Source organism: Gymnoscopelus braueri, assembly GCF_963280865.1.
Source record: "Gymnoscopelus braueri genome assembly, chromosome: 13".
NCBI classification, from domain to species: Eukaryota; Metazoa; Chordata; class Actinopteri; order Myctophiformes; family Myctophidae; genus Gymnoscopelus; species Gymnoscopelus braueri.
In genome coordinates this window covers 27,847,168-27,862,504 of record NC_137615.1, presented here as the reverse complement: position 1 = coordinate 27,862,504, position 15,337 = coordinate 27,847,168, and the positions used below count along the sequence as shown (strand labels likewise).

Sequence of the window (15,337 nt, the reverse complement as noted above, 5' to 3'; positions counted from 1 at the left end):
GAGAGTAAATTAGGTTTTGTGAATGAACTACTAAGTTACTTGTGACATAACATGTGACAACACAGTACATTCTACATAATAAACTCTAGGGAGAGCGAGAATTCAGACTTAACGGCAATGACAGAGATTGTGACTTTAAAAATAATTTTAAAAAAATGAGACAGAGACTGAGATGGTGACACAGAGGCAGAGAGAGTAAAAAGAGGTATAGAGTAAGACAATTTACTCACCGAGTTCTGAGGCGTGTGTGCTACAGGTAGTAGGGTGAGAGAATCAAGTTTGCTTCAAGCTGACAAGCCTCTTCTCTCTTAACCTTCCTTCTCACTCTATGTGAACATTACCACAATGACACTAGTAGAAGAGCATAATTTGGCAGCAGAGAACATTGCACTTTGACCTTATGCTGCACGGTTGGTAGGTTTGAAGGGAGCAACAGCTTACTGACTGTAAACAAAAACCAAGAGCTCAGAATCTCAATTCAGTCACTGTTTTGAGGGGGTTTTCTAGGTCCATTGGTAAACCATTGTTACGGTAATGTCCCATAGCTTTTTTTTTTGACGGGATAGACCTTGAGCTGGGTTTTTGTTTTTTTAACAACCTCTTGCACAAGTTCCTACCAATCAAGGACAAACACTGGGTTTCCTCTCCGCTACACGTACCATTGTGTTTACCGTTACACTCAACTACAACAATAACAATCTAAACTCTGTCTCGCAATATGATTTTAGATGTGAATCCCCATTTAGAAAAAGGGACTTGTGATGGACACATGTGATGGCCACACCAGCAGCCACACAAAATCGGTAAAACATGGTGGACAATTGCCTTTTTTGGTTTATTAATTAAATTTATATTTATTTTTAGTACTACATACTATTAACATAAAGGACTACACACAACCTGTTAAATGACATACTGTTTATTGCAAGTTTGATGTGAAAGGTACTGACTAGAGGGTACCTCCATTAAGTTATCTTTTGTTAGGGTCAAGTTGTTTAATCAGGAGTCATTTAATTTGTATTTAAGTGTATTTGGGTTTTGTTGAGTTATCAGTTTGGATGAGTGCTGGAGTTTAGATGGCTGGCCAAAGAATAGACCAAGTGCTTCACATGTGGTTTTAAGGAGCTGATTGAGTACTGGACTGCACCATGTCCCCTGTGCATATGGGGATTATAATTATTTTTGAAGACATTTATTTTTATGTTTCACTTTCATTGTAATTCCGTTATTTGCAGTCTGTTTAAATGTTTCAATTCTTCGTCTATTCCCCTTTGTGCCAAGAGTGGACTGATAACCCACTATTTATGTTCCCTTCGTGTCTAATTTTGGTTAGGTCAATCATTTGTTTTGGGCCTAGAATTAACGTCCGTCATATTTTCATGGGAAAATAAGACATTTTAAAGTCTCCTGGTGTCTCTCTTGCCGACCAACTTGGTCCCTGACAGGACGATATAATTCAAATTGAAGTATCAGTCTGGCTCACTCTTTCTTTGCTGTGTCCACAGATGACGGTTGGATTAATCATAAATGCAAAGCCATAAATTATGGTTTAATGATTCATTTACACCTTTCATTATCAGTTTTATACAATGACATATCTGTCATGTCATAAAAACTGCCAGAGCCATAATGACCTTTGCACAGGGCTAAACAAGAGAGACATTGAGATTGGCATTATTAATTAGCATAGAAAAGTATTTTTTTTACCCCCTTGTTCTCCCCAATTTAGTCGTTATGCCAATTCATTCCTCCCCACACACATTTCTATGTTGTACCCTACTGACTCACCTGCTAGTGAGGAGCCCCCACCGGGAGAACGTAGGGCCTTCGTCCTACTCCTCCCGCCCAACACTCCCTGCTGACAGGTGCCACCCCAGCCCGTAGGAATACATGCTATGACAAATATCACACTCCCTGCTCAGCTTCCTTCCCCCGAACACAGGCCAATTGTGTTCGCATAGACGCCAGACATTGCCCGATGCACCACGGTGGATTCAAACCCACAACCTTGGTGGTAGTGGGCAGGGACTTTACCACTGCACCACCCGAGCGCCTTGAGAATTATATTTTTCATGACTTATTTACTCCATTTTTGTTTTTGTTTGAGACAATTTAAGCATTACGCTTATTTTGGCATTCATGTTCAAATTCCTGCAGATACAAAAATACAGACATAGATAGTAAACTCAAATTCATGACAGCAATTGTTCTTTATTGAGGTACAGTGCAGCATTCACCATGGCCACACACCAGGGTGAAGTCTCTTAGCTTGTGTGAATGAATGTTTTAGAGCTCCAGCACAATCTTGACATCCATCTTAGCCTTGTAGGGTTCCAGCAGGGGGCGCACTTCCTCAGACAGGAATCTGGACACCTGGAGGTGGAGAGTAGGCATTAGGGATGGAGAGGGGGGAACCAGACCAGAAGTACAGTAGTAGTAGCAGTAGTAGTAGAAGCAGTAATATACAGTACCTGAAAATCATCATAACCCTTTGAAATAGTTAATAGCTATCTTTGTCGTTCAGCCTGAAATCAAAACTTTTCCCAGCTTTTTTCAAACATTAAACATCAAACTAATGAGATAAAAGTCATCAGTGATTTAATACTTTGTAGAGACACCTTTTGCTATAATTACAGCCATCTATCTTGGATATGTCTCTAGCTTTGCATATTTGGGATTGGGAAATATTTGCCCATTCTTCCTTGAAGAATTGTTCCCAGTTCAGTCAAATTCCGTGGTGAGTGGCGATGGACTGCTCTCTTCAAGTACAGTACAAAGTATCGGCAACTCAAGGACATTCACCTTCCTATCCTTAAGCCACTGTGTTGTTCTTTTGGCGGTATGTTAGGATCGTTATTGTGATGGAAGGTGAATGACCTGGCCAGCTGTCTAGCAGAGGGACACGAATTAGGTTGAAGAGAAACATCCCCACAACATAATGTTGCCGCCACCCTGCTCTGGCCTGGTTACGACCCTGACTCCCACCATGAGGACATGACGTGTAGTGTGTATGTTCTATGGTATACCTGCTGGGGGGCACGGCCCACAAAGGTTTTGGGGTCCAGAACGGTATCCAGCTGTCCCAGGATGGGGGTGAAGTAGGGGTCCGCTTGGACCCTGGCCAGTAGGTCATTATCCCCTCCTTCCTGTTTAACCACAGCTGCTGCCTCCTGAGACAGCACCCTGATCTTCTCATGACAATCCTGAGAGAGAGCGAGAGAGAGAGAGAAATGTGTGGAGAAAGCGTCAGTCAGCGCATGAAAATAGCCAATCTACAAGCTCACAACGCATCGCATTATGACGTTGCGAGCTTGTAGATGACACTGCCGAGTCGCAACTAAGTATAAAACTTATGTCAAGGCTATACATGGCGATGCTGGAGAGAGCCAGTTACAGTATATGATGCGTAGCCTGCAAGCTAATTCAGACAGATCGAGAGGTTAACACGCATGCGCTACTTAAACTCAACTCGGTCATTGTACTTCCTCTTGCTGTCAGTGCCTCTGAACGCTTGGTTTGCTCCCACCACCACCCCAGCACCACCAGTAGGTTCTGCTTTCCCAAATGGTTCCGTTTTCCCCTGGGAGGGTTGTTATAGATGTATATGTTACAGTATGATTGAAAAAACAGTCAGAGGGCCACCCCGTCAAAAAAAGAAATGACGTCTCGGAGGTACCGAGACTGGGGGGGGGGGGGGGGGGGGGGGCGATGATTTACAATTCTATCCCTATCGGTACATAACACGGACGGCGCTGAGTCGCCTGAAGGCGACTTCACAACGCTCGGCACTGCGACTCGCTCGAGCGGCGGTGCCTCTCGTGGCTCAAGTCACCTTCAGGCGACGCGCCTCCGTCGGTGAAACCGAGTACAACCTTTTTCAATCTGCCTGGTTTTCCAATCATACTGTGACATATATATCTCCCTGCTCTTATAAATGTTTGTCTTCTATTGTGCTGAGCAGGGAGTAATGTATAGCAGAACCTGAACGCCAAGATCAAATATAATATTCACACTTGTATTTACATCTTATAAATATTTATTCGTGAGTTGTCTGACTGAAATTGCATTTACATTTGCTAGCTTGCTGTGCTGCTGTTTAGAACAGCACACTTAAAGGCAACTGCAGTAAGGAAAAAAAAAGTTCTACACCCATGTCAGGAGTAAACAAAGGAATGTGGATAAGACCATTCAAACAGCCTGCAGTCTTTTCTATTGGACTAAAACGATTTTACAATTTGGTCATCCTTAAGGTCATTACACACCGGCGATTATGCGAATATACGCAAAATTCGGACTCGTTCCGAATAAATAAAAGACGCTTTTTCGCTCCGTTCAAGCTTGCATTGACTTTATAAGGTTTTTTTTTAAAAACGTATTATTCGCATGAAAAAAATCGCCCCCGGTGCGTAAGGACCTTAAGCCTTGATCCAGCATTTAGGCTTAGGCTTATACAGTATAGTCACAACAAACTAGACCTAAGCTCTAATCAGACTGGTAACGTCATTTTCACCTCCCTAACTTCTACGATTTTGGTATCGTGCAGATCAACGTATATCTGTGATTATTATGTAGTGCAAGTCCCTGCAGGAGTCATAGTTATTTGGAAAATAACCAGTTTTTCAGCAGACTTCTACAAAGCATGTCAATCGAACAGTTCGTACTTGCAAACTACCTCACAAATATCCTCACAAATCTTATAGTTGTGCATTGACTGTTCAAATGTACTGAAGCGCAGCTAACCCCGAACAAAAATGAGGGTCAGGTCTCCTCGCGTGTGCTCCAGTGGTTACTTTTCGGCACCTTAGCAATGCATGGTTTATCAAATCAAACGAGTCGTAGCAGCAGCCAGCCTGACCGTGGGTTGTGTAGTGGAAGTTGTCGCCTGAAAATAGCAGTGCTGTAAATAATTCATTTTGAGGTATTATAAGGTAACAGGTTTATCCCGTGTGGAGCATGCACTGAAAACGTTGGCATTAAATGTGAAAAAGTACGCCACAGACATTGTCCTGTCTGGGCAGGGCTCTTGTCCTAGAGCAAGGGTCTTCCAACAGCTGGTCCGGGACCCCTAGTGGGTCCTCAGAGTTACAACTGTAACTCAAATATTTGTACTAGGAACTTTTTTGGTCGGTGAAACCGCCCCTATAAGTGAGGTTTGGATATTTGTACAACAAATCCTGCGCTGTGATTGGCCAAAAATGTACCCCGCCTAACCCTGCACCGTGATTGGCCAATCACAGTCTATTCAGGACTGTGATTGGCCAGTGTCACATGACACATGTGCATAGCCCTATATAAGAAACCATAACTTTAAAAAAAACATAAATTTGTTTTTTTAAAGTTATGGTTTCTTCCATCATAAAGAGTGTTTCAATAAATGTATTTATTTTTTGTACATGATTGGTTGACTCCATTCAGTATTGTGATTAGCTAGCAAGACACCGCCCACTTCACACAGGGTGTGATTTTTTTTTCCCACAAAAACATTTTAATGTCTCAAAATACCCATGAACCCAACATATTATGAAATGTTTAAAATGCAACAAAATTGCTGTTTTGTCTCTACTTATATCTCTCTCTCTCCGCTAAGGGGTCCTTGACCTGAAAAACTTTGAAGACCCCTGTCCTAGCGAGTTTACCTGTCGGTTTCCTCCAGCCTTCACCATGGCCATGATGATGTTCTCAGTGGCCATGAAGGGCAGCTCATGGCGGATGTGTCTCTCGATCACCTTGGGATAGACCACCAAGCCCTCTGTGATGTTCTGCAGCGTGCTGAGGATGATGTCCGCTGTCAGGAAGGACTCAGGCAGGGAAATCCTCCTATTGGTGGAAGGAAAGACAGAGGATCCAACATGAGATTTGTACTGAAAGGAAAAGTAGGAACTGAATAGAATAGAATTTAAGTGAATTTAAATGCATTTAAGTGCATTGAATTGAATGAGGCAGCGAACTTTCAGGGACATATACCGTACTATAAATGGTAAAACATGGTAAATGGTGCATTTATATACTGTAGCAACTTTATCCAAAAACGATGTGAATTACAGTCATTCACCCATTCACAAACACATTCACACACCGACAGAAGAGGCAACCATGCAAGACAAGGCCCAGCAATAACATAAAAGCAGTATAACACATTAATAAATGAGTCATACAGGTAAAAGGTAAAGCATCAACTGATAAGCCAAGTCTCAATGCCTGATTCTGTCAAATGTGGGAATGTAGTGCAGTTACTCGGCTTGGGGTTTGTCAGCCAGTTCCATTTTGGTTCAGAGTAGGCAAATTATCCTGATTTGATAAGCTTGTTCTATCAAATATTTTTTCCCCAAATCAGAAGTGTCTTTTACATGTTTTAATTTTTGAAACTGAATACATTTCTGTTGGTATTGTGCACAGAGAAACAAAAACAAAAATACCAACCCTAGCGGTTCAGCTGATTCAGCTGATGCTGAATCAACAACAGTTAGGAAGAAAATACTATTGACTGAGCATGACTCAGAGAGACAAAACTCAAACTCTCAAAATTAAACTCTGACCATAAGCTCACTGAGTCAGAAAACTTCAACCTGCCATTTCTCTGGGAGGATAGGATTAGGTTTCTGGCACATAGAAGTGAGTGGACACTTGGTGTATGTATCCTAGTAATAATCATAATACACCATTCCTCAGTTTGCTAAATAGATGCCAGATTATGTCTATAAATAATGCATAAATCATAAAAAAAAATGTGTGTGTGTAGTGACCTGTTGGCGCTGTCATCCAGTGTTCTCTCCAGCCACTGGACTGAGGCCGTCTGCAATGGGTTAGCCAACAGTGCCACCAGGTGGCGGGCCAAACTACAGCAGCGTTCTGCACGCATAGGGTTCCTCTTGTAGGGCATGGCACTGGATCCTGTAGCAAATAATGATGATTCATTTTAACAGCACACTGTCTAGCTTCGGGAAGGAGCTGCTCCCTTTGAGGAAGGTACAATTAAATTCCCTTGATCCAGTGGTGTGTTCTACCGTGTTACACTGTAGACCCTCCAGACTTTTAGGGAAAAAAGCGTATACAGTCTACTAACCATTTCATCCATTGAAAACGCGCTAGCGTATACCCACGACCACTAGCATTTCGTGCAGGGAATGATTATCGTATACCTAGACCACACCACTGCCTTGATCATCATACGAAGATATGCACACTTTTGCGAAGGTACTCCACACCAATAAACTTGGTAGTTTACTTCTTTATTTCATACGAAATCTGAACGTTCAAACCCTTGGCCATCATTATCAATAAGTCTAGACAGATTTTCCAAGGAAATTGAATGTGAGGAGACCATTTGCTCAGACTATGTGTGAGAGGAGAAGAGTGAATGATGAACATACCAATCTGCTCTTTCTCAAAGGGCTCCTCAATCTCTTTCAAGTTGGCCAGCAAGCGGATGTCAGTACAGATCTAAGGCAGAGAAAGAGATGAAAGAGAATAAGTTAAGAGACGCAATGAAACAATTCAATCCACAAAACCAGTAATGTTCAGTTGCTGTTCAGTGTTCACTAAATACAGATGATCTCAGTTAGACAATATATAACCGAGATATACACATATACATTACACACAAATGTAGCGTATCATCCAATCTAAATATTAAAGTCCAAAACAAGTTTATCAAACATAACTTACATATATACAGTATATTCATTTTATCATTATTATTATTGTTGTTATTATTTTTCATTATATTTTTTGCCATTGCCATTCGCTAAATGACCACTAGGTTGCAGTGTTTGCCCACTGATGTCCAGGTTCTGTAGCTCACCTTATGGACAGTAGCTCCCATGCTGGCCAGAGGGGACAGAGAATCAACGTCCACCTTGCGACTGTACGTCTGTCCTGTCACCAGGTACGATCTGAGACGGACCGGATCAGAATCATTAGTTTTATGTGCATGTGTGTCTCATGTCACAGTAACTATTGTATTATCTGTTGTTTTTGAATTTTTTCTTTTAAACTGAAATAAATCAATGGATTGTAAGATCTCTCTTCTCTTTGTGAAAACTCACTTTTTGAAGCCGGCCATCTCTGTCACCAATCTGTCAAGTTCTTCAACCTGAACAGAACATTGATGGAAAGTCAGGATGAGAGGATGTACATACTGCAGGGTTCTTCAACAGGGGGTCCTCAGAGTTACTATAGGGGGGCCACCAAATCTTTGTGTGATAGGATTCTTTTTTACATCACCATTACAATCACCTGAACCCTAGCATCCCTATTCTGAGGGGAACATTAGCCGAAAATAGCAGATCTACAAGCTCGGGGGGGGTTAACTCGGGGGGGGGGGGGGGGGTTAACTGTCTGAAAATACACATTAACATGAATCCAACAACACTACACAATGATAGTGTTGTCAAACAAGTCTATGAAGCTATATGAAAAGGTTTAATCTTGGGGTTTTATACAATATGTGGTGGTCCCTGCATCTCTCTCTCAGCTAAGGGGTCCTCGGCCTGAAAAACGTTGAAGATGCCTGACATACTGTATGACACCTACAGTAACAAAAGGATCGTTGGCACAAAATTACTGCACATTTTGAATAACGGCTGCAAACCAGTGTTGCCTGGCTGGTCTCTCTATCTAAATAACACAAACGTGTCAGGGCAGGTTGTTGACAGGATATTGCATCAACCACACATTTATGTGCGTTGATTGTGGCCGGAAACCTGTGTGACATCTTTCCCCTTGTCTGACCTCAATTTCCTTTCTCTCTACTCAGTCTACTGACTAAATGAACATAACATCTAAACAGAATGCCTACAAATGTTCATCATTATCATCATCTTCCCTGTAGTCTTGAGTGCTCACCTTGTCGTGGTCCCCCTGGAAGAGCTGCAGGAAGCTGGCTTGTGTGCCAGTGGTCCCCTTGACCCCCCGGAAACGCAGGTCATCGCGGGCCCTTTGAAGGTTCCTCATGTCCATGGCCAGGTCCTGTAGCCAAAGGCAGGCTCGCTTCCCCACAGTGGTCAACTGAGCTGGCCTGGCGGGAGAGAAAGAGGGAAGTACTGCAATACCTGATTTCTACTTGGTTGCCCCCTTGTGTCTTCCCCCAATATAGCTGATCTACAAACTCACTATTTTGGTTGCGTGTCACAGCATAAATCAGACTTAAGGAAGAGGAGAGGAAGAATAGAACTGAAGCACAAGATGAGGAGTAAAGCTAGACAGACCAAAGGAGACAGAGCTGAGATGAAAGGATTACCTGCACGTGAGAAGGGCAGCAAGTCATACTGCATGTTAAATGAATTATCAGGAAACTCACTGACTGAGTATTAAAGCAAATGCTACTATGTTGGCCAAAGCTGGCCAATGCTGGGCAATGCTAGACTCTTCTCCCTCCTGGCTCCCTAGCTGGGGAATTACCTACCCCTGCAGACTCACTCCTTACTTTCCGCCGCAGTCTGAAAACTCACCTTTTCAGACTCTACCTCACCACTGTAGTACTCCTTATTCATTGTATCACTTCTGTCGCCTATTTATTTATTTATAGACCGTAGTTATACTATCCAGATGTATAGAATGTTGGGTTACTTATTCAAACACTGCATGTTATGTTATTTAGACATATACCGTTTGCTTGACCACAAAAGATAAAAGTGTGATTGATGACGTTGTTTGTTATATAGGGTTCATGCCATTTACAACAACCGTGCACTTGTAAGTCCCTCTGGATAAGAGTGTCTGCTAAATGCCTACATTGTAAATTGTATGTTCAAACTCACTGGTAGTGTGTGAATCCAAGGGTCGGGAGATCTGCATATTTCTCTGCAAAGTTTGCCAGTCTATCAATCACTCTGGCCAGCTATGGGAATAAGAAAGCATCATTATAGTATTATTATAGGACAGAGCTAAAATAATACCATCACAAGGGATCTGTTGGCTATTTATATTCTTCAGCCCCAGGAATCTGCTCTGATGCTGCTTGCATGCAGGTATGCTAGACATCAGATTTGTAAAAACCTTTCTAAATAGATTTCACTTAATTATATCCACTCTGTAGCCAGAGAACAGCTGAGGACTGTTGGCTGGGAGGAAGCAAAAAAAAAAGGCTATAATGTTTCAATTTCCAGTGAGTGTGTGTGTGTGTGTGTTGAGCCAGCTGAGCCTCACCTTAGGCAACAGAATGTCAAATCCGTCACGCAGCATAATCAGATCCTGAAGAAAAATTGTAAAGACATTTAGAACTGTATATGACAATACATGAAAAGTTAATCACTTGAACCCTCGCATCCCTAGTCAGGGTGAGTAGCCGAAATAGCCGATCTACAAGCTCTCAATATGAGACGTTGTGAGCTTGTAGATTGGCTTTTTCCCGGTAAAAATAAAATTGTGGAGGGAACAAAAGTACAAAGCAGACTCCAGTCAAGTTTCCTAAGTATAGAGGGTTTAAGCAAAATAATAAGCAAAATCAAGATGAGGATATGAAAGTAAAGGACCATACCAGAATCAAAAATAGCGTTAAATATATCATCGATAATAATATTAGTAATAAACCCTACTCTAGAATGCACATAATTAATCATCATTACAGTGTTGTCTCCAACGTAGCAGGAGGTGGCTCCCAGGTGGATGATGGGCGCTGCAGTGGGGCAGCAGTGAGCGAAGGTGTGCACGTGGGCCATGACGTCATGCCTCAGCTTCCGTTCCTCCTCGGCCGCCATGGCAAAGTCAATGTCTTCTGCATGGCTCTCCATCTCCACTATCTGATCATCGCTGATGGGCAGACCCAGAGCCTGGGGAGAGTAGGAAGACGAGGAAAGGCTAAAGTGAATATAGCCTTTTTTCATTGAAATGTATCTATTTGAATAGAAATTATTAACTTTCAATGCATCATGCATTATTATATATCACTTGAAGCATCCCTATTCTGGGCATGTCATAATAGGTGAGCATTTGGTGACAATAGCAGATCTACAAGCTCACGATGCATCGTGAGCTTGTAGATTGGCTACAAAAGTACGGGGCTAAGTACAGACCCCAGGGGGGACCCCGGTCAACAAAGTATATAGGTTTAAGTGGTTAATGACAGTCGTCGCAACTGTTGGTGGAGTTTGCACAGAAATGCATGCAAGTTTGTTGGTGGCCAAATTCTATGGAGACTCCATACAGTTCAGTGAAATGCAAATAAGCTGAATCAGGATACACAGGAAAGGTACAACAACAAAGTAATACAATATTCACAGGCTAAATAACGAATGTGACTAAATATTTTTAAGAGAACGAATGCTAATCAATAATTTGCTTTGCCAACACGTATCTGGCGCACTTCACTGCCACATAGACAGAAGGCAAAACACCCCTAACCTGATGACATTCCATCATTTATACAATCATCCGAGTCTCGTGACGACCACATTGTGATAAGATTCAAGTGCTCTCTATTTGGACAGTGCATTCATGTGACTGACTGGCCTGTACAATTAGTTAGTTGAGGAATTTGGTGCAGACTCTCTCTCTCTTTCTCTTTGTGTGACAAGGCCACACGGTTCAAGGCCCACTGACTTCAACCGCTACTATAATGTTATAGGTCAGGAGATCGGCTAGCCTGTGCCAGAGCTGTAGAGACAGAAAGAGTTGCATCAGTGAGGGGTCAGAAACACTACAGGTCATGTGCTTCATGTATCATGCGTGCTTCATCAACACCAATTATGAGGATTCAAGTTTGGAAATAGAATTATACAGTACATACATACAGTGGTATACACTGATTGGAACAATTGGTTGCCTGAAGGCAAGCATTACGTCCGCATTCTTCTTGTTCTTGTTGTTGTCTCTGAGCACACCTAAACAAATTTACAATCAACTGTCAGTTGGTTTTGGCATTGGCAATAAATCATTGAATACTGAATATTATATGAATATTCTTCGTTGACATGATCCGTGATTTCTGTAAAATAATTAGCCCAATGGAGTGAACAGAGATGATGCAACTCTATCTCGATGGCTCTGGCGTGTGCAAAACAAATGATGCCCTCAAGAAACGCTGACATGAAAACCATGGTTTGTTTGTGTTTTTTTGCATACACAATTCCCTAATACATTTTATATGGCCATGGCTAGATATATTTGTAATATAACTGTACATAACTTTGCACATTAACACACTGCTCGGTCAATGAACCCCCAAAGCTGTGCATTACCCCGATAACGTGCCACACTTGGAACATACATACTGTACGAGCAAGGCAGCTGAGCAGACAGGGTGTGTGTAAAGTAAAATATGGATTCTCTGGAGGTCAGTTTCCTATTACTGTGACATTCTCTTCATGCTATTTTAAACACACAAACCCTCCCCTAGTGGTAGCAGTATGATATTGTAGCTCGGCTAACTCCCTAAAGCAGGGGTCTTCAACAGGGGGTCCTCAGAGTTAGTACAGGGGGGCCACCAAATCTTTGTGTGATTGGAACTTTGTTTTTACATTAAACAATTGAGCCCTAGCATCCCTATTCTGAGGGGAATATTAGCCAAAATTAGCAGATCTACAAGCTGCAAGGCGTTGTGAGCTTGTAGATCAGCTATTTTCGGGAAAGAGGTTTGGTGTAGAGGGAAAAAAGAGCAGACCAAGTACAGAGCCAAAGGTCAGTATTGAGGGTTTAAGTGGTTAAATGTCTGAAAATACATATTAACATGAATCCAACACTGATGATAGTGCTGTCAAACAAGTCTATGAAGCTATCTATTTTATACAGTATGTAGTGGGGGTCCCTGCTTCATCTCTCTCTCAGCTAAGGGGTCCTTGGCCTGAGAAAAGTTGAAGACCCCTGCCTTGAAGAACATCTGGAGGTACCAGAACAGTTATTTTCAGTGCACGGAGGGACTCTTTGTTCTGATCTCAGCAGATTAGATTACTAAAGTGCTGACCGTGAGATGAATAAAGGGAGATGAGAAGTTAAAGATATCAGTCCTGCCAAGTAGCAATGCTGTAGTAGCATCCATACGGAGTATAAGGCCTGTGTGTGTGTGTGTGTGTGTGTGTGTGTGTGTGTGTGTGTGTGTGTGTGTGTGTGTGTGTGTGTGTGTGTGTGTGTGTGTGTGTGTGTGTGTGTGGGTGTGTGTGTGTGTGTGTGTGTGTGTGTGTGTGTGTGTGTGTCAAGTCATATGAGGTGATGCATGTGACAAGGGTCTGATGTTAATTAGCCACAACCTTCTGCCCTCTTTTAATGTGAGGGGTGTGGAGATTGCTTGTCACTTGGTCAAATGCAGGACTATTTATGCTTGCCAAAGTATGAGAGGAACATACAGAATTCATGTAGGCTACTACAGTTGAAACGTGGACATGGACATGGTCAACAACCTAAACCTCATAAACAAACAAAAAAACTTTGATATTGTTTGGCGGTCCAAATTTAGTTTTGTGGACGGCCATCGTGTGACTCAAGCTTAGGCCTGATTCATTTCACTGTACGATTTGTATCTTGAGATAAAAACTAAAATCTATCAATCTTCCCCAAAGCTGACTTGCAGGCTGGGTTGTGATGGAGCAATACGTTATCTTTTCTGAACTCTGGGTATATGGGACACTGAACATAAACATTGAAATGCTTACTGAACATTCTAGTAAGCATTGTCAAATAGAAGCTATAACAACCTGCTATTCTTCTCAATTTTAGTTTTCTATCTGATGATAACAAGTGGAAAATCAATGTCCAGCCAAAACTACCTTAAATTGATATCAATATAATATATAACATTTGTTAATAATGGAATTCAACAGGGGGGGTAACAATAGCCTTTATTTCAAGTTCTCCCAGAGTAGACCATATTGCCTAAATTGATATGTACTGTATGTCACCACCAGGACTGTACAAATTGAAGGGAGCATGATGTGATGCTACTATGACTGTGATTGATCAATAATATTCCCAGCCTGGAATTCCCTCCCTGGGCAGTGGGCTTTGATCTGGTATTTCTCAGGGCACTGATTGAAGAGAGTATTCTGGTAGTCTATTAGAAAGCATTCAAGGATTATATTTTTCACGGGCTCCCTCTTTTAAAACTATATTTAGTTCAGGGAACTTGATATCAGGGCTCCCTCTCAAGGTCACATATTTTATCTAAATGTCTTGACTAACACATGACAAAACGTGCGCCTCGTAATAAAAACAATGATTCAAATAATTGTAGTGGAGTAAAAAAAGTACAATATTTGTCTCTGAGATGTAGTGGAGTAAAAGTAAAAGTACTGAAATTTGGAAATACTCGAGTAAAGTAAAAAATACAGTACAGTACTAGAGTAAATGTACTTAGTTACTTTCCACCACTGCAACTGATCAAATTAGTATCCATGGCTGCATCTGCTGCAGACAGTAGTGAGTCAAACCTTCTCAGCTTTGGCCAGATAGATCCACAGCTTCCTCCAGGCTGTGAACTTCTTCTTGTCACTGAAGTTGTAGGCCATCTCCTTACTGGCATATCTGGACACCAGTGGGGAGCGGTACTTCATGAATTCATCATCGGATCCCTCCATGGTTTATGGTGGTCGGGAGAACAGAAGATCTAGCACACACTGCTCTGATCTGACTGCTACAGGTCGATCACAACCACTAGGCTCAGCCTGTCCAGTACATGGGGTCCAGTAACCGTGCGATTTCACACGGGACTTCCTATTTCGTTGGTGTTTCGCACAGGTGGGCGTGGTTACGTGCCTATCCCTAACCCTAATCCTAACCTTAAACTCAGTAAAACTATGCCTAAATCTAACCCTAACCCTAAACGTTACCTCTCAAACACTATGCCTAACCCTAACCTTAACCTCACAGGAACTATGCCTAAACCTAACCTCAAGACCACGCCCACCTGGTAGAAACACCTGGAAAAGAGAGAGTCCGGATTTTCACATGGACCTACACTAGCTATTTACGACTCTTCTGGTCGGTGTACGGCATTAGCAGTGTTGCCATGTCCGCTCTATATAAGCGACTTTGGGCTTATTTTTCTGTAAAGTTGCTTGTAAATATTTGTAGTTGTGGGTTGCGTTGTTTTGGGCTTGCTGTCTAATGTTGCTTTCATGTCTGTCAAGTGTCAAGGACCTCAAAGTATATGTGTATTTTTTCGCGGCCCCTTATCTGAAAATATGTTGTGCTACAGCCAAGAGACTCCCATATAAGATTTGTGTAAATGTTCCAAGATATTTCACCTTTTCTCTTTGAAAATAGCCGATCTACAAGCTTGCAATGCGTCGCTGTCGGCTATTTTCAAATGCTTATTTCTCTCACAAAATCTGGCAACGCTGGGCATGAGGTATTGCGTTGCTTTGAACTGTCATACGGCAGAAGGTCAATATATGACATAAATCTGCTG

At 42.0% G+C, this 15,337-nt stretch overlaps 1 protein-coding gene across 1 annotated transcript; it reads right to left on the bottom strand.

Annotated features, from left to right (window-relative positions):
• Positions 1-2,186: 2,186 nt before the first annotated feature.
• adsl (adenylosuccinate lyase) lies at positions 2,187-14,741 on the bottom strand. The gene is made up of 12 exons (XM_080446657.1): positions 14,358-14,741; positions 10,566-10,769; positions 10,147-10,191; positions 9,759-9,838; positions 8,845-9,016; positions 8,046-8,092; positions 7,802-7,892; positions 7,371-7,440; positions 6,744-6,891; positions 5,637-5,817; positions 3,027-3,203; positions 2,187-2,373 (listed from the first exon to the last, which is right to left on the bottom strand). The coding sequence occupies exons 1-12, from the start codon at positions 14,502-14,504 to the stop codon at positions 2,287-2,289; spliced, it is 1,449 nt and encodes a 482-aa protein (XP_080302783.1). The 5' UTR covers positions 14,505-14,741; the 3' UTR covers positions 2,187-2,286.
• Positions 14,742-15,337: the final 596 nt, after the last annotated feature.

Bases quoted from the DNA above. Each gene is read 5' to 3' on its own strand.
- adsl (XM_080446657.1), bottom strand. From the start codon at position 14,504: ATGGAGGGATCCGATGATGAATTCATGAAGTACCGCTCCCCACTGGTG. The intron at 10,770-14,357 runs GTTTGACTCACT...TACTCTCCCCAG, and splicing joins ATCTGGCCAAAGCTGAGAAG to GCTCTGGGTCTGCCCATCAG. The intron at 9,839-10,146 runs GTGAGGCTCAGC...TTATTCCCATAG, and splicing joins TTGACATTCTGTTGCCTAAG to CTGGCCAGAGTGATTGATAG.